Source organism: Ursus arctos, unplaced genomic scaffold (assembly GCF_023065955.2).
Source record: "Ursus arctos isolate Adak ecotype North America unplaced genomic scaffold, UrsArc2.0 scaffold_7, whole genome shotgun sequence".
Classification (NCBI taxonomy): Eukaryota; Metazoa; Chordata; class Mammalia; order Carnivora; family Ursidae; genus Ursus; species Ursus arctos.
This window is the reverse complement of record NW_026623089.1, coordinates 27,760,890-27,788,697: the sequence shown is the minus strand read 5'-3', so window position 1 is coordinate 27,788,697 and position 27,808 is coordinate 27,760,890. Positions and strand designations below refer to the sequence as shown.

The following is a 27,808-nucleotide window of genomic DNA, read 5'->3' as shown; positions in this document are numbered from 1 at the left end:
TGTCGGGGACGCGCAGGGGTGCGCGCAGCCGTGAGGCGCGCTTCCTTGGTCGCGCGCCGGAACCCGAACTCAGTAAAAACTGAAGACGCACGAGGAAGGAACGCGTCGAGCATGAAGAGGCAGGGGGCCTCCTTGGAGCGGAAACGGGCGCGCATACCGTCCGGGAAAGCCGGTGCGGAAGGGGGCGGGGAGGGGGCGGTCGTCCGACCGGACTGTCCGGGGCGGGCCTGCGGGAGTTCTGGCCAGGGGTGTCGCGCTTTCTCTCGGAGTACTTTGCCCACCTCCTCACTGCTCCCCGCGCGGCACGTTCTGTCATTCTGGCTTTAAACGTGTGGAAACTGAGGGCCTGAGAAGGGGCTTGTAGCGAGAGTGACTGGGCTCTGGAACCAGATATGTGGGTTCGAATCCCGGCGCCACCACGTCTAGTGTGCGACCGTGTTCAAGTGGGTTAACTCCTTTGAGCCTCACGTTCCCCGACGCCACGCGAGGCTACCAGTCTCCCACCCCGTGGCATCGCTGGGACAGTTAGATGCCGAACGCTGAGCACAGCGCCTACCCCTGGTGACCGCTTGGTAACCTGGAGCTGCTGCGGCGGGGGTGAGGACTGTCCCCAAAGCTGCACAGCTGCCGGGTGCCAGAGCTTGTGGCTGCCCCCAGTCCCGAGTGCTTGCTGCTGTGCCAGGCAGGACGGCGTGGCAGGTGCTAGGGAATTTGGTAGGACCGCCATCCCCCTACTCCCCCCACCGTGAACTCTTGGTTCCTCCGGACCAGTGGTTCTCAAGCTTTTTGATCTCAGGACCCCTTTCCCCTCCTGAAAGTTACTGAGAACCTCAGAGACCTTTTACTTACATAGGCTAAGTCTGTTGGTGTTGACCGTATTTGAAGTTAAAACAAATTTTAAAATATTAATTAGAAACCCATTACATGTTAGCACAAATAACATTTTGTGTGTGACAGGTAACTGTCTTCCTAAACAAATAAATAGAATGCCAGCGTTTTATATTTTTTGCAAATCTCTTTAAGATCTGCATTAATGGAATTGTTATACCTGCTTCTGCATTCAGTCTGACCTGTCAGGGAGCCGCTTGAAAATTCCGCTCCACTTGTGAGAGAATGAGAGTGAACAAGGCAAAGAAAGTCTTATTATTATGAAAATACTTTTCACTGCACAGACTCTGAGAAGGTCTTAAAGGCCCCCGGAGTTAATTGGACTACCGCACTTTGAGAACTACTGCTCCCAACAAATGTCTTTGATTCCTACAAATAACTTTGCTTCCTGGACAAGTGTCTCACTCTGCCTTCTGTCACTGCCTTCCGTGTGCACCTCCACCCTCTCCTGGCCAAGGTCCTTTCTCCTGTGAGGCAAATGGTACCTCTGCAGCACTACCCAGTTAGATTGATGTGACAGCTGGTGTGGGTGGCTCTCCGGAAACTCTTGAATGCAGTGCCGTTGGTTAAGAACATAAAGTGGCACTTAACTCTTAAACAGTTCGAGACTGACAGTCTTCTTTTAAATAAGTGAGACAGTTGCAGTTTGATGTAAGCAGATGATAGATGTTTGTTTTTCAAATTAAAAATAGCCTTTTAAAAAATGATAAAAGCAATATTGGGTAGAAAAAAGCAACATAGAAAAGTAAAAAGGGGAGGAGCCATCACGTGGCTCAGTCCGATAAGCATGGGACTCTTGATCTCAGATCAGGTCTTAATCTCAGCCTAGTGGATGGGCTCCACACTGAGCTCCACGCTGGCTTTTTTAAGTAGAGCCTACTTTAAAAAAAAAAAAAAAAAAAAAAAAGGATAAAAAGAGGAGTGTAAAAGTAATTCCAAATCTTACCACCTAGTAGTCACCATTATCAGCACGTGGTGATTATTTCAGGTATTATTGCATGAAGTATGCATTTAATACTCTTAATTATACAAAACAAAACAAAACAAACTTGTGTGCTTAACTTACAGAAAAACTCAAAACTTATTTTCATCACACTTTTAGTATATATAAATGAATGAAATTTATGAATTTATAATTATTCAGCCTTAGTAAGTCTTTGCATGACTATTATGTACCAAGGTAGACACTGTGCTTGCTGTGGGTGATAATAAAGATTTCTCACATAAAGACCTTACTTAGGAACTTTAGGTCAAGTAAAAGTGAACAGATACCTATCTACATACGTAGTAAGAGATAAGAGGTAGAAAGTAATTCGTATTTTAAAAAGATACAATTAGTGTTTTAAAGAGAAACATATAATTTATGAAGAGTTACATGAATTCAAAAGAGGGAGATCCTACTTTGGGAGAGAAGAGATATGGAAATGTGATTTAATATAAGCATTGGAAGATTTTACCATTCAAAGATGGAGCTGGCAGGACTTTGTGGGTTGAGGAGATGGCATAATCAAGAGCAGAGATGAGAATTGAGGGGGACTGGAGGTATATGGAGGAATAATATGTAGTTTATTAATGATAACTTTTTGTACACACAATGGATACTCTCCACTTTACATGAATTATTTAGTCCTCACTACTCTGAGGTAGGTACTAAAGCCTACTCTGTTTTATAGAAAACGTAGGCTAAGTAACTTGTCTAGGATCACACAAATAAGTAGTGGGGCCAAGATTTGAAGTCCATCCTTGTTCTTAAAACATATAATCTTCATAAAGACATTTAAACATATTCTGAAAACATTGAGAAACATTGAAAAAATCTGACTGAAGGCTGTGTTTTAAAATTAATTTGGCATTCAGTGTATATTTTCTTCAGTATAATTTCTTACACATATGTCTGTACTTATTTCACAGAGACATCAGTTTAATATAATCAGTATGGTATTTTATTGCATTCGTGATCTCTAGTGTATTTACCTACTTGCCTATTATTGGACATTGGATTTGGGCAGAAAATATAAAATAATGGTGGTAGATTGGTCTGGATGGATAATACTATCATGAAATTGCATTGTTTTCCATGTATTTTAGGAATGACAAATGGATTTCTCATGGAAGTGTGTGTTGATTCAGTAGAGTCAGCTGTAAATGCAGAACGAGGAGGTAAGACGAAAGAGAATGAATGACAGTTGGAAGTCCTTCTAAAAGTTTGAAAATGGGGGTGCCTGAGTGGCTCAGTTTGTTAAGCATCCAACTCTTGATTTCGGCTCAGGTCATAATCTCAGGGTTGTAAGATTGAGCCCCAAGTCAGACTCAGCACTGGGTGTGGAGCCTGCTTGGGATTCTCTCTCCCTCTTTCTCTGCCCCTCCCTCCGCCCTCTCTCTCCCTTTAAAAAAAAAAAAGTCTGAAAAGGAATCCCATGAACTGATCTTGGGAGCCCTTGTGATCTCTAAGGATCCTAGTAATCTTTTTGAAAACAGCCAACCGACTGGAAAACATACTGGAAAATTATCATCTTTATCATCTTCTAATTTTACTCCTCCAATTGATCACATTTTGGACAATAGTGCCTACTCACCAACTTCATTTTTTTAAATTGAGCTTAGCAAAGACTTCATTTTTTTCAAACAGTTGGCTAAAGATGATTTAAGAGTTTTGCTGCCATTTTCATCATCAAGACTTACCATTATCTTTCTTTTAAAAAAGATTTTATTTATTTGAGAGAGCAAAAGAGAGAGCGCAAGCGGGAGGAGGGGCAGAGGTAGAGGGCGAAGCAGGCTCCTTGCAGGGAGCCAGACACGGGGCTTGATCCCAGGACCCTGAGATCATGACCTGAGCTGAAGGCACATGTTTAACCCACTGAGCCAACCAGGTGCCCCCATTATCTTTTTTTTTTTTTTTTTTTTGTAGCATTATCTGTTTTTACTTCAAGGTTTGTTTTGCATTCTGAATCTGCTTTAATGGGGAAGCATAAAAATTCCCATCATCTCAGGATCAGAAATTTTTAAAAACTTTTTATTATGGAAAATTTCAAACATATACAAAAGTGGAATAGTATAGTGAATCCCCATGTACCCATCACTCAGTATCTATTAGTTTCAGCACATGGCCAATATTTCAACTATATCAGGGAATCAGGACACTTTTTATAAAGAGCAACATAGTATAGGGGTGTTTGTGTGGCTCAGTTGGTTAAACATCTGGCTCTTGATTTCAGCTCAGGTCATGATCTCAGGGTCAGGGTTCAAGGAATCTGCTTAAGATTTTCTCCTTCTCTCTCTGTGTTCCTCCCCCTGCTCTCATGTGTGTGTGCACATGCTCTCTCAAATAAATAAATCTTTAAAAAAGAAGAGCCACATAGTATATATTTTCAGTTTTACTGGCAGCATTTGGTCTTCATGGAATATTCTTTGTATTTTTAAAATAATCCTCTGAAAATGTAAAAACCATTCTTAATTTGGCAATAAAAAAGAGTGAAATGCTGATCCGTGCTAAAACATAGATGAATCTTAAAATTTATTCTAAGTGGGAAAAAACAGTCACAAAATACCACATGCGGTATGATTCCACCTATACAAAATGTACACATTAGGCAAATTTTAGAGACAAGGTAGATTAGTGGCATGGGAGAATGGGAGGTGACTGCTATAGGGTATGAGGTTTCCTTTTGGGGTGAGGAAAATGTTCTAAAATTGATTGGGTGATGGCTGCAAAACTCTGTAAGCATACTAAAAAATATTGAATTGTATACTTTAAATGTGTGAATTGTATGGTATGTGAATTATATATCAATAAAGATTTTTATTTTTTTAAAAACACACACAAACATTTTTAACTTATAGGTCATAACAAAAAAAGCTGTGGCCTTTGGCCTGCAGTGGATTAAGATGTTGTCAGCCTGATCCATCCTTTATAAGGTTTTCTTTCACCTTGTTACCTAATAATTTTAGCAGTGCATCTTTTAGTAGGGTTTGAAAAATCGTACTATATTACGTCGAACGTTTACTTTTCACTTACTAGCAGTATGCTGCTTCTATAAAGAACTTTCCCTCATCAACTGTTTGTTTATATTGAGGTTCAGTTACTATAAGAAAGGCAAGAAAAATGCTTGCTCCTTTTCCCCTGTTTACTGATTTTTGGATAATGAGTTTATTCTCTATCCCCCGGTGAATTGTTTTATCATTATGAATCTAGATTTAGACATATTTGATGTGTTTTACTCCTCTATAGTTATTGATTCTCAAAGTGTCCCATGTTTGGCTGGTACAAGCCTCTTCAGCCTTGATCCTGAGACTCTTTTGACATGACGCTGTAGTCTGATAGTTAATCTGCTTTCAGCATTCTCTTATTCTTGAAATTATCTTGATTTAAGCAATTTAAAATTACCTTGTACTTTTATAAATCTTAGAATAATAAAGACTCTTGGAAAAAATTGTTATTGTCAATGAGGTGTCAGTGTTCCACTGTGGTTGATCCACACCATATTTATTCTGAGTCACATCCTTGTACATGGAGAGGCAACCCTGTAATACAAAATTTCAAAAGACCTAGCTTAACTTGAATTAACTCTTTAATTTGGCCATCAGTAACACAATGTGGGTTGCAGAATATAGTTGGGATTAAAAATAGAGTTTTACTCTAGTTTTATAATTTGATTTCTCTCAGTTTCTAAGACTCTTTGCTCTATATTTGGAAAAAATGTTAAATGTACTATTTCAAAAATGTTTATTTTGGATGATAATTTTTGAGAAATGCTTCTTAAAATTTCTCTTTTTAAAAAAGGTTTATTTATTTGAGAGAGAGAGAGAGAGCGCGTGCGCGTACATGCACAAGGCCGGGGTGGGGGGTAAAAGGAGAAGCAGACTCCCTGTTGAGCAGGGAACCCAATCCAGGACCCTGGGATCACGACCCGGGCTGAAGGCAGGTGCTTAACCTACTGAGCCGCCAGGCTCCCTTTTAAAATTTTTCTTAATTTTTAAAAGTTTATTGTATTGATGGGTGCTTTTTTTTTTTTTTGTAATCCTAGGTGCTGGCCGGATTGAATTATGTTCTGGCTTACTGGAAGGAGGAACCACACCCAGCATGGGTAAGTGTTTTCCTTATTTTCTCGCAGGAGTTTATAGAGCTTGGAGACAATGGAAAATATGTTTCATTGAGGTCCTTTAGTAATGTTACTGATATGTTAACAATGCTGTGGATATTGAATTAGTTAGAGGTGCTTATGATTGTAAATACACCTGTCTATCAAAGGTGAGATCCTTATACTTCAAAAAGTTGAGAGATACTCAACTTTGACCAAACCAGTTAACCAAAGTTAACGTTGGTTCAGTTGCTCTGCAGTAATATCAACGGCCTGGGTTCTTTTTGGTTTTTTTTTAATCTTTCCATCCTGGCATCTTCAGCATATTGACTTTTGTCTTCATTTCTCCCATCCTGGTCTTTGTGCTGTTGTCATACATTTTACTTCTGTATATGTTAAAAATACATACACTCCACACCACATTATTTTTTTTATTATTTTATGTTAGTCACCATACAGTACTTCATTAATTTTTGATGTAGTGTTCTGTGATTCATTATTTGTGTATAACACCCAGTATTTTTCTTTAAAGAGTCAATTGGGGTGCCTAGGTGGCTCAGTTGGTTGAGCATCCCACTCTTGATTTCGGCTTGGGTCATGATCTCAGGCTCGTGAGATTGAGGCCCACGTTGGGCTCTGTAGTCAGTGGGGAGTCGGCTTGAGCTTCTCTCCCTCTCCCTCTGCCCCTCGCCCCCAGTAGTGCTCTCTCACACACTCTCTCTCTCTCAAATAAATAAATCTTCCAAAAAAGAAGAGTCAGTTATCTCTTAAAGAGATTAAAATAATAAGAAAACAATCATGTATTTACCTATGTGTAATTACTATTTCTGGTGTTCTTCATTCCTTTGTGTAGGTCTTTATTGCCATCTGATTTCATTTTCCTTCTGTCTGAAGTAATTCTTTTAACATTTTTCTTGTAGTACAAGTATGCTGGGGATGAATTCTTTCAGCTTTTGTATGTCTCAAAACATCTTTCCCCATTTTGTGAAAGATATTTTTGCTTCGTGTGGAATTCTAAGTTGATAGTTTTTTTTCTTCTTTCAGTATTTTAAAATGTTTCTCCACTGTCTTCTTGCTGGTGTTATTTTTCATATGAAATATCATCCATACCTATGTTTTTTTGTTTTTTTCTATGTAATGTCTCTTTTTTGTGGTTGCCTTAAAATTTTTTCTTTATTCCTGGCTTTGAGCAATGTGATAACGATATACCTGATTATAGTTTTCTTCATGTTTCTTGGACTTGTGCATTTATAGTTTTTATCACATTTGGAAAATTTTCATCATTCAATGTACTCCACCCCCTTCTTCAGAGACTTCAGTTATATTTGTTTTAGGCTGATTGAAGTTGTCCCATAGCTCACTGATGAACTACTCTTTTTTTTTTTTTTTTTAAGTAGCCTCCATGTCCAGCGTGGAGCCCAACTTGAAGCTTAAACTCATGATTATGAGATCGAGACCTGAGCTGCGATCAAGAGTCAGACACTTAAACAGCCGAGCCACCCAGGCTCTTTTTATATTAATCTCCTTTTTCTCTTTGTTTCATTTTGCATAGATTCCATTGATTTGTTTTCAAGTTTACTAATCTTTTCTCTGCAATGTCTAATCTGCTGTTAAACCCACCTAGTATATTTTTCATCTCACATATTGTAATTTTCATCTTTAGGAGTTTAATTTGAGTCTGTTATATCTCATATAGTGTTTCTGAACTCTTTTGAAGGTTTGGAATAAAGTTATAATAGTTGTTTTAATGACTTGGCTGCTAATTCTAACATCTATATCAGTTCTAGGTTGGTTTCATTTGATTGATTTATCACCTTGTGATGCATGTTATTTTCCTGCCTGATAATTTCTTATTGGTTGCCAGACATGAATTTTGGGTTATTGGGTCCTGGATATGTTTGTATTCCTACAAAAATTCTCAAGCAGTTGGGTTATTTGGAAACAGGTTATTCCTTTGGGTATTGTCTTTAAAATTTGTAAAACAGGTCTGGAACAGTGGTGTCTAGAGTTAATTATTCCTACTACTGAAGCAAAACCCTTCTGTGTACTCTATCCACTGCCCCATGAATCTTCAACTTTTTCTATCTGCCTTTTGGAAATCGGCATTATTTTTGGCCTGACAGGTGTGAATGAAAGGTACTATTTCTTTTTTTTTTTTTTTTTAAGATTTATTTATTTATTCGATAGAGATAGAGACAGACAGCGAGAGAGGGAACACAAGCAGGGGGAGTGGGAGAGGAAGCAGCAGGCTCATAGCGGAGGAGCCTGATGTGGGGCTCGATCCCATAACGCCGGGATCACGCTCTGAGCCGAAGGCAGACGCCTAACCGCTGTGCCACCCAGGTGCCCCGAAAGGTACTATTTCTTTCTAATTCTTTTCAATGGATTTTTCTCTGGCCTTGTATGGTTTCCTTGCATATATGCACTCATTAGTACTGAGCTGAATATTGGAGGGAGATTCTCTGTAAATCTCCAAAATTCTCCTTCTCTCTTCCCTGATGCTCTTTCCTGGGAACTCTAGTCACTTGGTCTCCCTGGACCCTCAGATTTCTCTTCAACTCAGAATTCTCTGGCCTCCACCTGGGTTCCCCCTTTCTATGCTGCAGCCTAGAAAACCCTCAAAGTAGTAATTTGGGTCAATTATAGAGGTCACTTCATTTGTTTCCCATCTTTCAGGCATCATTGTTTTTTGTTGTGTGACACACAATCTCTTGCAAACCATTGTTTCATATATTTTTCATATTCATATGTGTTTTTTGCTTATTATAGGTGGGAGGGTAAATCCAGTCCCTGTTACTCTGTCTTGGTCAAAAGCAGAAGTCCCTGTATGAATTTTTGACTCTTCGATGTTATTCTAAGGTTGATGATAGCATTCTTAAGTATAAAGAGTTTATATAAGCAATAGCTCTTTGGAATCCTCTCACTAAAGGAGGGCATTCCCTGGCCATTCTGTGAAATCTCTAGAACATACCTAAATTTGACTGCAGTCTGTTTTTTGCAATAGCGATCATGATTCATTGCTTGGTATGGGGCATATTGCTATCCCATGCAAAATTGGGGTTCTGTTAGCAAGGAGAAAGAAGTAAATCAATCATGCTTGTCACAGAACTTATACAGATGGTTCCCGATATATGATGGTTTGGCTTATGATTTTTTGAGTTTATGGTGGTACAAAAGTAATATGCATTCAGTAGAAGTTGTACTTTGAATTTTGAATTCTGATCCTTTCCTGGGCTAGCCATTTGTAGTATGATACTCTCATGATGCTGGGCAGCCACAGCTCCCAGTTAGCCATGCAATCACAAGAGTAAACAACTGATACACTTGCAACCATTCTGTACCAATGTAACCATTCTGTTTTTCACTTTCAACCGTGTATTCAATAAATTACATGAGATACTCAACACCATATTATAAAGTAGACTTTCCATTGGATGATTTTGCCCAACTGTAGGCTAATGTAAGTGTTCTGAGCATGTTTATGGTAGGCTAGGCTAGGCTGTAATGTTCAGTAGGTTAGATGTATTAAAGGCATTTTGACTTAGGATTTTTTCAGTTTAAGATGGGTTTATTGAGATGTAATTACAGTGTAAGTCACGGAAGATCTTTACTATTGAGGGTTTCTTTTTTTTTTTAATCATATTTTTTTATTATGTTATGTTAGTCACCATACAGTACATCCCTGGTTTTTGATGTAAAGTTTGATGATTCATTAGTTGCGTATAATGGGTGTCATATGCAACTATTGAGGGTTTCTGGACTAGTGATAAATTGTGTCATTTAGGTATTTTTATTCATAGATCTCTACATAAAATCACAAACAAGTAGAACTTTGCTCTTTATTATATAACTCTTTCAAAAAAGGTTTTGATAAATTTCTTTGTTCATTAAAGGGTCATAAACTTTAGAACTATGTAACCATGTCTATAGTAGGTTCTAAATAGAGCTATAATCAATCAGAAAGGAAAAAATCAGATCTTATGGAATACACTGGCAGAATATTGAGCTTGTTAGTTATTACACCTTCAAACGTCATATACCAGCAAAAGGATTTTCTTTAGTCAACTTACAAGTGCTTTGAAAATGCAGTAAATTCCTTCTGTTTACTAAATTGCTCTTTTTTACCCTTGATTCTCTTATTACTTCTATTATATGAACATTTTTTTATTAATGTTGTCATTCCCTTTAGATCCTCCTTTCTCTGGTTTCCTCAGTCATTGCTTCCTTTTCTTGTAGAAGTGATACACAGGAGCAAATGTAAAAGGCTAATAAATTTTATTGACTTCCTTGAGCTGTTAGTTCACATTTGAATTTTATTTTTTTAAAGATTTTATTTATTTGAGAGGGGGAGTATGTGAGAGAGAGCACGCAAGCAGGGGGAGCTGCAGACAGAGAGGAGAAGCATGCTCCCTGCTGAGCAGGGAGCCCGATGCAGGGCTGGATCCCAGGACCCTGAGATCATGATCTGAGCTGAAGGCAGATGCTTAACGGACTGAGCCACCCAGGCGCCCCTCACAGTTGAATTTTAATTAGTCTGCTCTCTATTCTTTTAGGTGTCCTTCAAGTAGTGAAGCAATGTGTCCAGATCCCAGTTTTTGTGATGATTCGGCCACGTGGCGGTGACTTTTTATATTCAGATCGTGAAGTTGAGGTGATGAAGGCTGACATTCGTCTTGCCAAGCTTTATGGTGCTGATGGTTTGGTATTTGGAGCATTGACTGAAGATGGAAACATTGACAAAGAGTTGTGCATGTCCCTTGTGGGTAAGAATTTATATCTGAGACCAAAAAGCCTCTAATGATGATTACATTTAATACTCCTGATATTGAAACTAACATAACATTGTGTGTCACCTCAATTTTAAATAAAAGAAAGAAAAATGCAAGTTTTTCTGAAAACTGGCTTTTCAGTCACACCTGCAGGCACTTAAGCTAACCTACTTTAAGCAGTAGTTATCTAGATGTTTGGGGGCATAGTGTATGTGTGTTCTACTCCTATTGACTCCTAAGTTGAAGTTGTTATAGATCAAGTTCTGTTACTGTTCCTGGAAGGTTTAAGGGAAGTTTACCTTAATTCCTCTAATCACTGTATGAAAAACTTCAAAAGCTATTGCAGTTGGTGAGGATGGGGAGATGTGGAGAGGACAGAAGCATACTACTAATATTACTAGGCCAAAGTATTTCTTAAATATACTCAGGGGTAAAAGTAGTAGCTATAATGCTGCCTTTATAGTAACCAGATTGCATAATTTTTATTTGGTCTAGCTAAGGAGTGGATGGCCATTTTTTTTGGTATAAAAATCAGAGATAATGAGGGGGTGCCTGAGTGGCTCAGTCGTTAAGCGTCTGCCTTCGGCTCAGGGCGTGATCCCGGCATTCTGGGTTCGAGCCCCACATCAGGCTCCTCCGCTGGAAACCTGCTTCTTCCTCTCCCACTCCCCCTGCTTGTGTTCCCTCTCTCTCTGGCTGTCTCTATCTCTGTCAAATAAATAAATAAAGTCTTTAAAAAAATCAGAGATAATGGAAACATAGGAATTCTGAATTTGGAAAGCTGCGATTTTATTATAAAATAATTAAAAATTCACTGTCTTTACTTCTTAGGAGAGGAAAATGTAAAAAAGTCCCATATAACATGGAAAATTCTGTGTATAGTAATCAGTGATGATCTCTTCGTTTATATTGTTGTTTGGCTTTCTTTTTATAGCTATATGCCGTCCTCTACCAGTCACTTTCCACCGTGGTGAGTCATTTCCATTTTAAAGTTCTATTAAATGGTGTCAGTTTTCTAATTTCACCAAATGCCATAACCTTTTTATGGAACAAACACAATACCAGAGTGTTATAGTGTTACCAGTTGTTTTCTTTATACTGACCTTGGGACTAACTGTTGTAAATTTAGAGATGCACAATTTGAAGCTTTGTTATGAAAAGTTGTTAAAAGTAAGTGGTGGTGGTAGTGGTAGTGGTGGGATATAATAGAGGGAGAGGTTAGGAATTGCCTACAAGTGTATTCAAGCAAGAATTTTGAGATTAATTTTTTTAAAGATTTTTTATTTTTAACTAATCTCTACACCCAGTGTGGGGCTTGAACTCTCAACCTCAGGATCAAGAGTCACAAGCTCTTCTGACGGAACCAGCCAGGTACCCCCTGAGATTCATTTTTATTAGATTGCCTTAGACCATATGCAACCACCAAAAACCACTGTGGCCAGTGAAATGGAATGTACTACCTGGCTTAAACCAGACAAGACCATTCCAGGAGCTAGTGGTGCAGCCAGCTTTCTCAAATGAATATTAGATTCATGGGCAGAGAGAGGGGTGGATATCTACATAAGAATTGGATACTATCAGGAAGGAGTAAAGAAGGAATAGATGGAGATAGTCAATGAAGAGATATTCACTGTTGCGCACAAAACTATATTACTGATGGTTTGTCTACATCAGAATGATTTCTAAAAAGTATCTGATAATTTCATGTAAAAAATGCCTCTTACCTATAAATCAGGTAGTTCTAATTTCTGTACACTTTTGTCAAACCTTGGCTGGTAAAATGTAGGAACAAGTGTCAGTTTTGCCTGAAGAGGGCGCTCTGTTATACATGAAAAGAGAAATGTCTTGTCATTTTTTTTTAACTTGATGATATATGCTTGAGAAATTGTTGAATGTGTTTCTGGCCTTTTGAATAAGCATTCAAAGATTAGGATAAGAGTGGGCACTGTCATTTGCATCTATTTATAGAAATTAGAGATAAAACATTTGTTATTCTTGTTTCTTTCTGAAATGAATAATACCACCAGAAGACTGTTTTCTTGACTTGCTGTTTAGCAATGCTTCTCATAAACTAGCAATAACTAAAAGATGTTAGAGTGTTTAAAATTCAGCACCTTGAGAGTGACCAAAAAGTATGAAAAGTAATTTAAATTAGTAAACATTTATCTGAAAAATATATAGTTTAAATTTTGGCATGCTAAATAGTTTAAAAAGTAAAGATGTCATGTAGGGTGTATTTTTCTCTGTTCTTAAACTAAGAAAATTGTTTCAAATTTCTTTTCCTTTAATACATTTAACATATTTTCATGTTTTCAAAGTTTTGCATTGTCCCGGGTTCTACATTTTTTTTCACTCGTGTATTTAATGAGATAGTATGATAGTTTCATCACCGGCGAGGCACTACTATAAGAAAGGAAAAGCCTCTGTGGTACATTTCGCTGTCTGCATACACTAAAGTGTAAAGTAAAGGGGTCAGGCACCTAATCCACCATGGATTAGAACTTCCAAATTAGGTAGCAGTGCTGAGAACCAAAGCAGAAGCAGTTTTTCTTTTTGAGGTTCCTAGTGCCACTTTCCTCTCTGAGGAGGAGAAAAGCCTCTTAGAAAATAGAATGGAATTGTAAGTCTAGATAGTCTGTTGTAAACAACTGTCCTTATACTATGAGCTTTAAGTATTTGGGGTAAATGGAATAGCATAGAATATTAGTTAATGATGTGAATGTGAACCAAGGCCTTTTTTAGAACTGGTGAGTATAATGTTTGTCTGAGGTCCAGTTTGTCTGAAGCCTTAGAACAGAGTTTTCCAAATTTGAGTCACTTGCCTATCACATTTACAGTTTTACCATATCTGAGTGCTACCTGTGAAAATTTATTTAATAATTTTCTTTAAATAAAGTCTTAAATGAATTTATTTTAAAGAGAAACTTTTATAACTCGCGAAAAATGGAAATGTTTCACTTCAAATCTGTGTTTAAGTAAATACATCTATTCAAATGGGTACCATCTAAAATGCTTCTACATACCACCATGGTATACAGACTGTGGTATGCCGGTAAACTAGTTCTTGGACAAAAAGAGCTCTGATACATAGTATTTGTTGATTTCTGTGGTTTAAATTCTCCCACCTTGACTGATTTCAAGCTGTCAGTGGATTAAAAATAATGCTTGCAAAAGCAAAACTCCTGAATATTTAATAATTGGCTTTGTCTTTGCCAGTACGAGCTAAGTCCAGCACACCACTGTGTGTATACTACATTTTGGAAAGCACTGTATTAGAGGATATCGGTACAAAATTCAAATCAATTTTATTTATTTCAGCCTTTGACATGGTTCATGATCCAATGGCAGCTCTAGAGACCCTCTTAACCTTGGGATTTGAACGAGTATTGACCAGTGGCTGTGACAGTTCAGCACTAGAAGGGCTACCCTTAATAAAGCGGCTCATAGATCAGGTATATATAATTTTTTTCCTTTCTTCCTAACTCTGCTGTGGTTGTTCCTGATATTCTGTTGTTCAGCTAGGTTAGGAAACTAAATATTACTGACTTAATAGTTCCCCTATACAGAAAAACAAGCAGATAGTAATATATTTATATAATTATTATTTCTTTCACATAAGTGTTAATTATTTTTTTAAAGATTTATTTATTTAGAGGGGGGGGGAGGGACAGAGGGAGAGGGAGAGAAAGTCTTAGCAGACTCTGCACTCAGCCTGGTGCCAAACACAGGGTTTGATCTCAAGACCATGAGATCACAACCTGAACCGAAACCAAGAGTCGGAGCTTAACCTACTGTGCCACCAAAGCACCCTCTTTCACATGAGTGTTTTTAGTGGTTAAGGCTCTTGAGGTCAAATTATAGACTATGCTTAAGAATTTAATCTAACTTGGATAACCACAGCAAACTTTACCTTTTCTCTGCTGTCAGCATTTCATAGTTTTTTTTTTATTATATTATGTTAGTCACCATACAGTACATCCCTGGTTTTTGATGTAAAGTTCGATGATTCATTAGTTGTGTATAACACCCAGTGCACCATGCAATACGTGCCCTCCTTACCACCCATCACCAGCCTATCCCATTCCCCCATCCCCCTCCCCTCTGAAGCCCTCAGTTTGTTTCTCAGAGTCCATAGTCTCTCATGCTTCATTCCCCCTTCTGATTACCCCCCCTTTCTTTATCCCTTTCTTCCCCTACCGATCTTCCTAGTTCTTATGTTCCATAGATGAGAGAAACCATATAATAATTGTCTTTCTCTGCTTGACTTATTTCACTTAGCATTATCTCCTCCAGTGCCGTCCATGTTGCAGCAAATGTTGAGAACTCGTTCTTTCTGATAGCTGAGTAATATTCCATTGTATATATGGACCACAACTTCTTAATCCAGTCATCTGTTGAAGGGCATCTCGGCTCCTTCCACGATTTAGCTATTGTGGACAAAGCTGCTATGAACATTGGGGTGCATATGGCACTTCTCTTCACTACGTCTGTATCTTTGGGGTAAATACCCAGTAGTGCAATGGCTGGATCATAGGGTAGCTCAATTTTTTAACTTTTTAAGGGATCTCCACACTGTTTTCCAGAGTGGTTGTACCAACTTGCATTCCCACCAACAATGTAGGAGGGATCCCCTTTCTCCACGTCCTCTCCAGCAATTGTTGTTTCTTGCCTTGTCAATTTTTGCCATTCTAACTGGCGTAAGGTGGTATCTTAGTGTGGTTTTGATTTGAATTTCCCTGATGGCTAATACATTTCATAGTTTTAAGCCACATCATCTCACTGTCAGCCTATGTATACTCAGGGGATCCCATATAAAATTTGAAATAATTATCATTTGGAAGTGAATTCTAAGGCAAAATTATATTCTTCTTTAATCTCTCCCTATCTGTCAAGATAGGAGGAAATACATTTTTCTCTTGTATGAATTTCCAAGATGAGTTAGCATCATTTGTAGAATAGTATAAAGCTGACTTTGTACTTGTGTTACATCTGTTTTTCTGACACCAGTCCAGAACCATTCTAAGTTCGTGAGTATGGATTTAGTGAGACAAGAGAATTCTGGATTTAAGACTCAGACACTTATTTGCTGTGTCATGTTGAGTAGATTATTAAGCCTCTGTTTCCTTGTGTGTGCAATTGAGATAAGTTTATTCCTCCCTTTATGAGGTTCTGATGATTGGCAGAGATAAGATAGTAAGAGCTTCAGCACAGTGCTTGACGTATAATAGATCTTACTACATTACTATTACTGCTGTTACTAATATTTTTTAGTGCTCCTGTGTAGAAATCTGATATGTTTACTTTCCTATAGCCATGAAAATAATTTTCAGAAATTTCATCTAAGGATCTGATGTGACTTTGCTAGTCTGGAACTTAATGATTTTGTAAATATTTATTAAGTATGTATTAGCTGCAGGGCATTTGTACTATGGTAATGACCACTGTGTGTGTGTGTGTGTGTGTGTGTGTGTGTGTGTGTGTGTGTTTAGTCACTGCCCTTACAGTTTGGTGTACAACAGTCACTTTTAATAGAATAGGCAATTCTAATAGCGTGCTATGAAAAAAAGTACTAAGTGGTGCCTGGCTTGGCTCAGTCTGTAAAGCATGAGACTCTTTTTTTTTTTTTTTTTTTTAAGATTTTATTTATTTATTCGACAGAGAGAGAGAGACAGCCAGCAAGAGAGGGAACACAAGCAGGGGAGTGGGAGAGGAAGAAGCAAGCTCATAGTGGAGGAGCCTGATGTGGGGCTTGATCCCATAACACCAGGATCACGCCCTGAGCCGAAGGCAGACGCTTAACCGCTGTGCCACCCAGGCGCCCCAAGCAGGAGACTCTTGATCTCGGAGTCATGAGAGAGGAATTAACCCCAGATTTGGGCATGGGGTTAGCAGTAGTCAGCTGTCCAGAGGAAGAGACATTACACACACTGCAATGTCTTACTCATTTGAGTGATGATTAAGAGTTCCCTATGTAGGGGCGCCTGGGTGGCACAGCGGTTGAGCGTCTGCCTTCAGCTCAGGCGTGATCCCGGCGTTATGGGATCGAGTCCCACATCAGGCTCCTCCGCTGGGAGCCTGCTTCTTCCTCTCCCACTCCCCCTGCTTGTGTTCCCTCTCTCGCTGGCTGTCTCTACCTCTGTCAAATAAATAAATAAAATCTTTAAAAAAAAAAAAAAAAAAGAGTTCCCTATGTAAAAGCGGGTAGGGAGGGTGGTGAATGCTTCATGCAGAAGAAATAGTATATACAAAGGCCAGGAAACAAAAGTAAGCATAACTTACTAAGAAACTGAAGAAACCAGAATATTGGATATGAAGAGAAGAAAGCTGTCCAGAGCCTTGAAAACTGTTGAAGAGTTTGGATTTTATCCTTGGGTCTGTAGGGAAATCTGGAGGGTTTTAAAATAGAAGACTTGATGAATCAGGTTTTCATTTTAAAATTGTTAATCGCTATGGAGGAGACAATAAGGTAGATATAATGCCATAGTCTTGTCTTGCATTTCATAATCACTGTGCTGTGTATGTGATTTGTAGTTTAATCATTGGTTGGCAGGAAGCACTGGATTAAATATTCTCATACACTAACTTTACTTCTTTTTTATAAAATAAAAATTGCATGTATTTAGGGTGTATGGGATATTTTGATATTGGTATATATAGTGAAATGCTTACAGTCAGGCTAATTAACATATCCATCTCCTCATATAGTTATCATTCATTGTATATTTATGTATGGTGAGAGCACCCAAAATATTATTCTCTTAGCAAATTTTCAGTATTCACTGCAATATTATTAACTATAGTTATGTTGTATATTAGATCTGTAGATTTATTCATCCTGCATAATTACAACTTTGTATCCTTTGACCAATACCTACCCATCTTCCCCACCTCCTCACCCCTGATAGCAGTGTTCTACTCTATGTTTCTATGTATTTGACTTTTTTAGATTCCACATATAAGTGAGATCATGCCAACTTTACTTTTTGAAGCCATTACCTAACCTAGAGGTTAAAGCATAAGTTTTGGGATTAGAAAGATCTGTGTTTAAATCCTGGCTTTGCCACTTATTAACAGTAACTCTGGGCAAATTACCTAACCATCCTAAACTTCAGTTTCTTCATCTACAAAGTTAACATATTAACAGCACCTACCTCCTAGAATAGTTGTGGACTGCTTCAGATAACAGCACAAAGTCTGATACTTCGGAAGTGCTTTATATTGTTAAATCACTTTGATAGCTTTAGGTGAGCATGTAGTTCTCAATAATTTTTTATGGAAACAGCCCCTTCCCCAAAGTGGGAGAATTAGTTTAATTTGTCCATGTTTTGGAAAGCTTTCACTTGGAAGAAAGAGTTAAATGTGACTTTTTTTTCCCTCCTAAAATCATTTCAGCATTCTGGATAGTAATATTTTGTATTATGGATGCTTTGCTTTATAGCACATTTGAGAATACTAAATGGTCTTGTTCTACTTACTTCTCTGAACAATTATTAAATTCTATGAGATAGCCCCTTCCCCCTTTTACTCTCTATTTCATTACCTTGCTTTATTGTTTTTTCATTGTACATATTGCTACCTGAAATTTTATTATATAAATATGCCTATCTGTTGTCTACTTTCCATGAACATGTAAGCTTCATGACAGTAGGAATGTTCTCTTATTTACCATGTCAGGGAGGAAAGACTATTTCTCTGCCTTCTTAGGTTTTGTGTTTGAGGGCCTGTGAAGTAAACTGACAAAACACAGATTAGTGAGAGGAAAAGCAGATTTTAATTATGTATGTATATGTATTGGAGTTCATAAAGATATGTAACTCAGAGGTGCTTAGAATTTGGGTCTTACATACCATCTTAATAGGTGAAGAAGGTGGGGGAGAAGGGCACTTAGGAATTTAGAAGAGGAAGAAGACAGAGCATTTATGAGGTGGGAGGGAAAGACTCTTTGGAAAGATAAATAGATGGACCCTACTGAGAATAAATTGAAGATATGATAGTTTTGAGACAATGTCTGTTTGGATGTGGTGCTAATGAGTTGCTCCCAGAGGGGATTTTTGACAACTGAATTCCTTTTTTTTTTTTTTTTTTAAGATTTTATTTTTTTATTTGACAGAGAGACAGCCAGCGAGAGAGGGAACACAAGCAGGGGGAGTGGGAGAGGAAGAAGCAGGCTCCCAGCAGAGGAGCCTGATGTGGGGCTCGATCCCAGAACTCTGGGATCATGCCCTGAGCCGAAGGCAGACGCTTAATGACTGAGCCATCCAGGCGCCCCAGACAACTGAGTTCTTTTTGAGTTCTTTTGGGAGGCTCTACTTTTAGGGCAGATAAGGAATTTCAGGAACTCAAATGCTTTCAGCTCAAAATAATTTTTATGACACAGTGGCATATTCTGGGTCCTTTCAGCCACAATGTTCTCTATATCCAGCCCTTCAACCACAATATTCTCTGTACCCAGAACAGTGCTTGATAACGTGGTAGGCACTTAATAAATATTTGTTGGATGGATGGATGAGTGAGTAAAGTGACACCGATAAACACTTTCATGATGATAGATCGGTTTGACAGGGTTTAAGAAAATGATCAGAAGGAAGTTCTCTGAAAAATCTACAAAATGGCAGTCTACTGATTTTTTTCTATGGAAAAAGAAACTAATCTTTTTTGGTAACTTTGGAGCTACCTTTCCAAAATGACATATAATTCAGCTGTCATGAAAAATTGTGATTTTTCAGTGACAAATGTACCAGAAGTTGGACATTGAGGTCACTTTTGATTATTCTAATGAGTCCCTGTTACTTAAATACTAGTCTGGGGGTTCTAATTTCCACATTATAGAGTATGAGTTGTTGCCTCAGATCTACAAAAGAGATTTTTTTGACACCTTAAGGTATTGTAATGTGCAACTAATTTATCAGTCTCTATTTCCTTTTTTGTACCAGCATATAATTTTTTAACTAAAAAATTTGGAATGCTTTTCACAAGATAACTTTTATAATATATCCAACTCTCTGGAGCTGTTCTAGAGTATGTTGCTATTGTGTAAAGATCCTCAAAAATCATAATGAATGCTTAACTTTACACTGCTAGTTACTTAGAGCTCATTAAAGTATCTGTAACTTGTCTGAAAAGTATGGGAAAGGCTGTTTTTCCCTCTACTCATGATCATCTCTATCATCTTCCCTACTTTTATTACCTTTCCTTTTTACTGTCTTAATGCCGTCATTGCTTTTGAGAGTTTCTGCTTCTCCTCCCTTCTTTGCATTTGTTTTTTTTTTTTTAATTAATAATGATTTTTTATTATATTATGTTAGTCACCATACAGTACATCCCCGGTTTTCGATGTAAGGCTCGATGATTCATTAGTTGTGTATAACACCCAGTGCACCATGCAATATGTGCCCTCCTTACTACCCATCACCGGTCTATCCCATTCCCCCACCCCCCTCCCCTCTGTAGCCCTCAGTTTGTTTCTCATAGTCCATAGTCTCTCATGTTTCATTCCCTTCTTTGCATTTGTTATTCCTGGTGTTAACTAATTTTTACTTTACTCCATTCTTTTGGTTTCTCTTCTCTTCTGTCCTCTCATATCCTCTTTTTCCTTTCCTTTTCTGCCCTTCTTTTCACATTGGACATGCTACCTCCTTTTCTCTTCTCCCCATTTTCCTCTCCCCACACTAAGCCAATCTTTTTGTTTTCTTATTTGTCCTAACTGGACATGATATAGAACTAAATATTCTCAACATTAATTGTATTTTTTGAATATATTAGTCAAATGTTTCATTTTTTGTGTGGAAAAAGAAAGTAACTATGTGCGATTCTTTATTGAATATTTTTATAGTTCAGTAGCACCCAATAGAAGAAAGATTATGTACCCAACCCTGAGAGCATAAACTACATAGTTGAGACAAATGTCTTGGAATTGTTTTGAGGGGTAGAATTGGCTGATCCGGTATTAAAGACTCATCTCAAGAATCACACATGAAAAAATTCAATTTCTATATAGTTTAAATAGTTTCATTCCAAAAATTAGCGAGCCTGACATAATATGTAATTTTTTTAAATTTAAATTTTAATTAGTGAACATACAGTGCAATATTGGTTTCTGGAGTAGAATTCAGTGATTCATCACTTACATACAATACCCAGTGCTCATCACAAGTGCCCTTTTTAATACCCATCACCCATCTAGCCCATCCCCCACCTACCTCTATCCATCAGCCCTCAGTTTGTTCTCTATTGTTAAGGGTCCCTTATGGCTTATTTCCTTCTCTCCTTTTTTTCTTTTCCCCCTTCCCATATGTTCATCTGTTTTCTTTCTTAAATTCCACATGTGAGTGAGATCATATGGTATTTGTCTTTCTCTAATTGACTTATTTCACTTAGCATAATACACTAACTCCATCATGTCATTGCAAATGGCATGATTTCTTTTTTGACAGCTGAGTAATATTCCATCGTGTATATAAACCACATCTTCTTTATCCATTCATCACTTGATGGACCTTTGGGCTCTCTCCATAGTTTGGCTATTGTTGATAATGCTGCTATAAACATCGGGGTGCATGTACACCTTTATATCTGTATTTTTGTATCCTTTGGGTAAATACCTAGTAGTGCAATTGCTGGATCATAGGATAGTTCTATTTTTTTTTTTTTAAGATTTTATTTATTTATTCGACAGAGAGAGACAGCCAGCGAGAGAGGGAACACAAGCAGGGGGAGTGGGAGAGGAAGAAGCGGGCTCATAGCGGAAGAGCCTGTTGTGGGACTCGATCCCGTAACGCCGGGATCACGCCCTGAGCCGAAGGCAGACTCTTAACCGGTGTGCCACCCAGGCGCCCCAGGATAATTCTATTTTTAACTTTTTGAGGAACCTCCAAACTGTTCTCCAGAGTGCCTGTACCAGTTTGCATTCCCACCAAGAGGTTTCCCCCTTCTCCACATCCTTGCCAACACCTGTTGTTTCTTGTGTTGTTAATTTTAGCCATTCTGACATGTATGAGGCAGTATCTCCTTGTGGTTTTGATTTATATTTCCCTGATGATGAGTGATGTTGAGCATCTTTTCATGTGCCTGGTAGCCATCTGGATGTCTTTGGCAAAGTGTCTATTCATGTCTTCTCTGCCCATTTCTTAAATGGGTTATTTGTTTTTGGGGTGTTGAGTCTGATATGTTCTTTAGAGATTTTGGATACTAATCCTTCATGAGATATGTTGTTTCGAATATTTTCTCCTATTCCACAGGCTGCCTTTTAGTTTTGTTGACTATTTCCTTTGCTGTGCAGAAGCTTTTTATCTTGATAAAGTACCAGTTGTTCATTTTTGCTTTTGTTTCCCTTGCCTCCAGTGATGTGTCTAGTAAGAAGTTGCTGTGGCCAAGGTTGAAGAGGTTTGTGCCTGTGTTCTCTTGTAGGATTTTGATGGTTTCCCATCTCACATTTAGGTCTTTCATCCATTTTGAATTTATTTTTGTGTATGGTGTAAGAAAGTGGTCCAGTTTCATTCTTCTGCATGTTACTGTCCAGTTTTTCCAACACCATTTGTTGAAGAGACTATCTTTTTTCCATTGGATAATCTTTCCTTCTTTGTTGAGGATTAGTTGACCGTATAGTTGCAGGTCCATTTCTGGGTTTTCTGTTCTATTCCATTGATCTGTTGGGCTTTGTGCCAGTACTATATCATGTCAGTGACTGCAGCTTTGTAATGTAGCTTGAAATCTGGAATCGTGATGCCTCTAGTTTTTTCCTTTTCTGGAATTTCTTTGGCTATTTATGGTCTTTTGTGGCTCCATACAAATTTTAGGATTGGTTGTTCTAGCTCTGTGAAAAATGCTGGTGCATAATGTGTAATTTTTATTCTGTCATCACTACCTACCTGCTACTAGTAGTTCCACTAAATTTGCATTTGGGTGATATCCTTTTGACTTTCAGTGATACTGAGCATATCCCCAAGACTTATTTAGGAAATGTAATGAACATTTGAATACAAGTAAGGAAATTTCAATACCTATCATCCAGAATTATCAGAAATTAATCCGTATAGTCTAATTTTATACCTAAAATCCAGTTAAATGGACTTACGGCTTTGTTTAACTGATATAATAAGCTGGGGAATTTAGTTAAGGATATAAGATTTAAGTAGATTGTTTTTTTCCCAGTAATTTACTGTTATACTGTGCTCTTTTTTTCCTGCTGAAATCTTGTTTAAATTCAACTACTTCCATTCCACTGCATACCAAGAACTCAGAATTAGTATTATTTTTCAATGGCTTTTCTTAAGGTGATGTGATTGTTCAGTATTTATACTGTAGTCCCCTACTCTTTGTGTTCATCACAGTACAAGTCTTCAAAGCAATACAATAAAATAACCTTTCTGAATAGAAAGAGTTACTATGCTAAACATCTTACCCAAAATCCCAAAGAAATAGAAATGACTATTGAAAGTTAGACACTAGTACTAGTTTTTAAAATTTAATATACTTTCACTCATGCTTCTGTTCTCACTGCCTTATTACCCCATTTTAGAGAAAGATATTAAAATTTGTTTTTTTTTTCTTTTTTCAGGCAAAAGGGAGGATTGTGGTAATGCCAGGTATTTAATTATCTATCCATTTGTTAGTATAACACTGAGGTGCAGTGGAGGAAGAACAAAGGAGGCAGGACAATATGGGAGAAAATATTAATACATGGTATTCAGAGAGAAGAATATGTAATTTGATTAAAAATTTAAGATTGGGAGATCTGTGCTGGAATTTAAAACTTCAGATAAGGAGAGCGTTCTAGCAGGAATTAGCTCAGATAGTAGCAAATAGGGAAGTGGATTGATTGGGATGTTTGCTCTCCCATAGTATAGAGTTTTGTGAGCATGGATGTTCATCTCTGGTGAAGCACACCAAGGTTGACATGGCTATACTGAGTTAGGGCCAAATGTCCTAGTTGTTAACAAGGTGTAAGCAAATGTTTAGGCACTATCTATGGACAAATATAATACTCTCTTGGTTCTTGAAAATCTCTGATCACTGAATTCTTCCTTATAGCCAGAACAATGGGAGCATATGCTTCTGATGATAACCATAAGATCAACTCGGTACATACTGGCTCATTAGAGATGAGCAATTTTTAAAGAATTAATAAGGGGATCTAGAATCAGAGTGAGACAAATATAAAGACAATCTTAATTTTTTCATATTAATTTTCTCAAACATATAAGAAAGTAGGAGATAGCATAATGAATACTCCTATATTCATTCCCTAGATTTAACATTTTCCCACATCTCTTATCTTTTTTTACCCTTAGTATTTTAAAGTGAAAAGCATCATGACATTTTGTCTTCACACATGTCTAAAAAAAGTCTGTGTTCTTTCAGGTTCTTAGGGCTCAGTGATATTACTGTACCACTAAGAAAAAAGAAAACAAACGAGTTAATGATTCCAAAAGAGTATGTAAAGTCACGTTACTTCATTAAAAAATCTTTATTGAATACATCCTTTATATTAGGAAAGAAGGATATAAAGATGAGTAATTTTATATTAATCTGGTATCAGTTCAGAATATGATCGTTTATATACAAATATTTAATTAAGAGATTGTCCAACAAAACAAAAGAGTTGTTACAAGGTACTTGATTGTGCAGTTTTACTGAAGTAGAATCAGGTTCTTCTGTGAAAAACAAAGTTGGTATTGTAATGAATAAACTGTGTAACACCTTGCATTACTCCCATTTCCAATGAAGTCAGTGTGCTCTTTGAATCCTGGGTTAGCGAGAGAACTTGTGTCTTTCAGACACTCTCAGGCTGTGCTTTTGTAGCTTCATCCTCAAACTTACCCTTACTTTTTGTTTTAATTCGATTTTGCTTAAATGGAGGGGGAGCAGGGATAGAGCACTCAGTGATTTTTCCTTACCCTAGAATAATCTTTTTAAAGTCAGTATCACATGATATTGTTACATAAACCAATGGATGTATAAGATTCCATCATAGGGGTTATATGACCTTATTAGTTGTTCTCCAGAGCCTGTAGCCTATCTATGTCTTTTATCATTTCTTTCTAATCTCATTCTGGCTTAGTAGAGAGAGAGTAACTCTTGAGTCAGTGAGAAATTTTGGTATGGGAATTTCAGGTAGAGCAAGCAGTCGCTATTATTCATTGAATTTTATACAGAATTCTATTCTACTTAATGTATTACTTACTCTTCCAACAGGGGGTGGCATAACAGACAGAAATCTACAAAGGATCCTTGAGGGTTCGGGTGCTACAGAATTTCACTGTTCTGCTCGGTCTTCTAGAGATTCAGGAATGAAATTTCGGTAAAAATGTATTCTTTGATTCATACAACAAGGGACAGATTAATCTTTATATCCTGTTAGAGGAAAACCTTAGTTGATGGCATGATTGCAATTAAAATGTAAGTATTGCAGTCATTTTTGCAGTTTTTCAACTACAAAATGGTTGTATCCTGCCTCACATAAGCAGGCTCTTCTGAACGTAGGTGAACTTTATATTTTTAAGTCATTGCTGAACTTAGACCACTTAATAATAAACCCTAATTCAGCAGCTAAGCTTCAGATGAGTTAGATATGTATGCATGCCCATTCAACTGTGATTTCCTTTAGCAGAGTTAATAACTATGGTATAAGGATGGAAGAGTCATAGTCATTTTTATCCCTCCTACCTTTAATACTTTAGTCGTCTCTAACCTTTGCTATTTTTAGTTATTTTGGAATTATACCACCATTGAGAAATTGAAACTATTGAGTGTTTTTTATTATACTCTAGAAGACTCCCATAATTTAATAGTTAGTAGTTCATTATTTCTATTTAGAATTGGGGAAAATGAGATGTAAAAGAGGCAAGAGCCTTAAAATTACATTTCTAGGTATAAAATCAAGTATATTGTCAGGTGCATTTGGCTACTAGATGTTTCAAGTAATTAATAAAAATTATGAAATATGGGAATCCAGGGTCCTTGACCTATTAAATAGGTCTTGAACCATTAAATAGCCTATAAAATGAAGCGCCAGTAGGAGGGCTCATTTAACAACTTATGTAATTATCTGTCTTTTTATTATTTCTGTTGCAGAAATTTCTCTGTTGCCATGGGAGCCTCTCTTTCTAGCTCTGAATATTCTCTAAAGGTAACAGATGTGGCACGAGTAAGGACTTTGAATGCTATTGCAAAGAATATTCTGGTTTAGACAGACCTCTTTGAGAGACATGGATATCACAAGGTGAAGGTAGAAGAGTAGTCTATAATTATGACACAGCTTTAACCTTATTCTCTGTCTGGCCAGGACAGTCACAGTTTAAGTCTCACATGGCCATGGAGAGTGTTTCCAAGAAGACAAAGAATTCGAACAGAGCTACAATCACTTCCTTTTCTTAATCTTGCCAGCCATCTCTGTTATCATGGTTAAATGTGGTCTATGCTTCTTCCACAGACAGAGGTTTAGTCTGTTTTGTGGAATTAATTGATGAACTGGGAAAACTGAACTGTAAGGTATGAATTTAGAGTGTGACTTCAGGGTCAATTTAATAGCAGAATTTTGCTTTTTCATTTGTAAAATAAAAATTTCCATTCTGTTATGGTAGTCTCTTTTTTTCATTTAAATTCAACTTAATTAACATATAGTGTATTATTAGTATCAGAGGTAGAATTTAGTGATTCATCAGTTGCATATAACACCCAGTGCTCATTCCATCAAATGCCCTCCTTAATGCCCCTCACCCAGTTACCCCATCCTCCCACCCACCTCCCCTCCAGCAACCCTCAGTTTGTTTCCTATAGTTAAGAGTTTCTTATGGTTTGTCTCCCTCTTTGTTCTTGTCTTATTTTATTTTTCTTTCCCTTCACTTATGTTCATCTGTTTTGTTTTGTTTCTTAAATTCCACATGTGAGTCCATAGTCTCTTGAGAGTCTCAGAGACTATGGACTCTGGGAAACAAAATGAGGGCTTCAGAGGGAAGGGGGGTGGGGGATTGGGATAGGCCGGTGATGGGTATTAAGGAGGGCACGTATTGCATGGTGCACTGGGTGTTATATGCAAACAATGAATCATGGAACACTACATCAAAAACTAAGGATGTACTGTATGGTGACTAACATAACATAATAAAAAATTTTTTAAAAAAGAAAAAAGAAAAAGAAAATTCCACATGTGAGTGAAATCAAATATTTGTCTTTCTCTGACAAATTTATTTCGCTTAGCATAATAATACTCTCTAGTTCCATCCACATCATTACAAATGGCAAGATTTCATTCTTTTTGATATTTATACCACATCTTCTTTATCCCTTCATCTGTCGATGGACATCTGGGCTCTTTGCATATTTTGGCTGTTGTGGACATTGCTAAAAATGGTCTGTAGCCAAATATAAAAGGGAAGATTTTTTTCTTTCATTTTTTCTTTTTATTATGTACTCATTAGATGGGCAAGACACTAAGGATACAGAGTAAAATGGTACAGCATAAAAATTTCCAGATGTGGGAAGGAGGATTTAAGTTTTCAGACTTATAAAGGCAGAAGTGATCTCTAGTGTTTACCAGATTACTTCTGCCTCTGGTCCCAGGTAGAGAAGTGACTTAGCCATAAGGTTCATCTAACAATTTACAAAGACCTATAGTAAAAATTGGGGAGGTTATAGATGTTAGCAAAATATCTGTTTCTTTCAGCTGAGGCCACAGATAGGGAGAATGGATTCTAGTGATGAAAGATGCTTTTCTATGAGCAGGGTCCCAAATTGTGAAGTTCATCACTAGCTTTATCTATCACTTTCATATTTATAATCTCATATTAATAACACACTGATAATAGAACTGTTGTTTCTATTTTAAGAGAATAACTGAGGCATAATAGAAAGAGCTTGCCCTTAGTCAGAAAGCTAGTTAGTGTAGCCTCTATGAATAGTGTGCACAGATTTGGGTACTAATGAATGTGTATAGCAAGAGCTTTGCCTTTATTTAAATGAGTCCCTTACCTCACTTTTAAAACTTAGATTCTTTCCCAACTTTTTCTGGTATAATTTCAGTGTAGAATATTTGCTGAGTAATTTATGAAAAATGAGAGGCAAACTATTTAAAAA

General features: G+C 37.4%; 1 protein-coding gene across 1 annotated transcript; it reads left to right on the top strand.

The window, feature by feature from the left end:
- Positions 1-71: 71 nt before the first annotated feature.
- On the top strand, positions 72-26,310 carry CUTC (cutC copper transporter). The gene is made up of 9 exons (XM_026493857.4): positions 72-172; positions 2,977-3,048; positions 5,913-5,972; positions 10,520-10,729; positions 11,670-11,705; positions 14,054-14,187; positions 23,292-23,319; positions 24,929-25,034; positions 25,808-26,310. The coding sequence occupies exons 1-9, from the start codon at positions 112-114 to the stop codon at positions 25,920-25,922; spliced, it is 822 nt and encodes a 273-aa protein (XP_026349642.2). The 5' UTR covers positions 72-111; the 3' UTR covers positions 25,923-26,310.
- Positions 26,311-27,808: the final 1,498 nt, after the last annotated feature.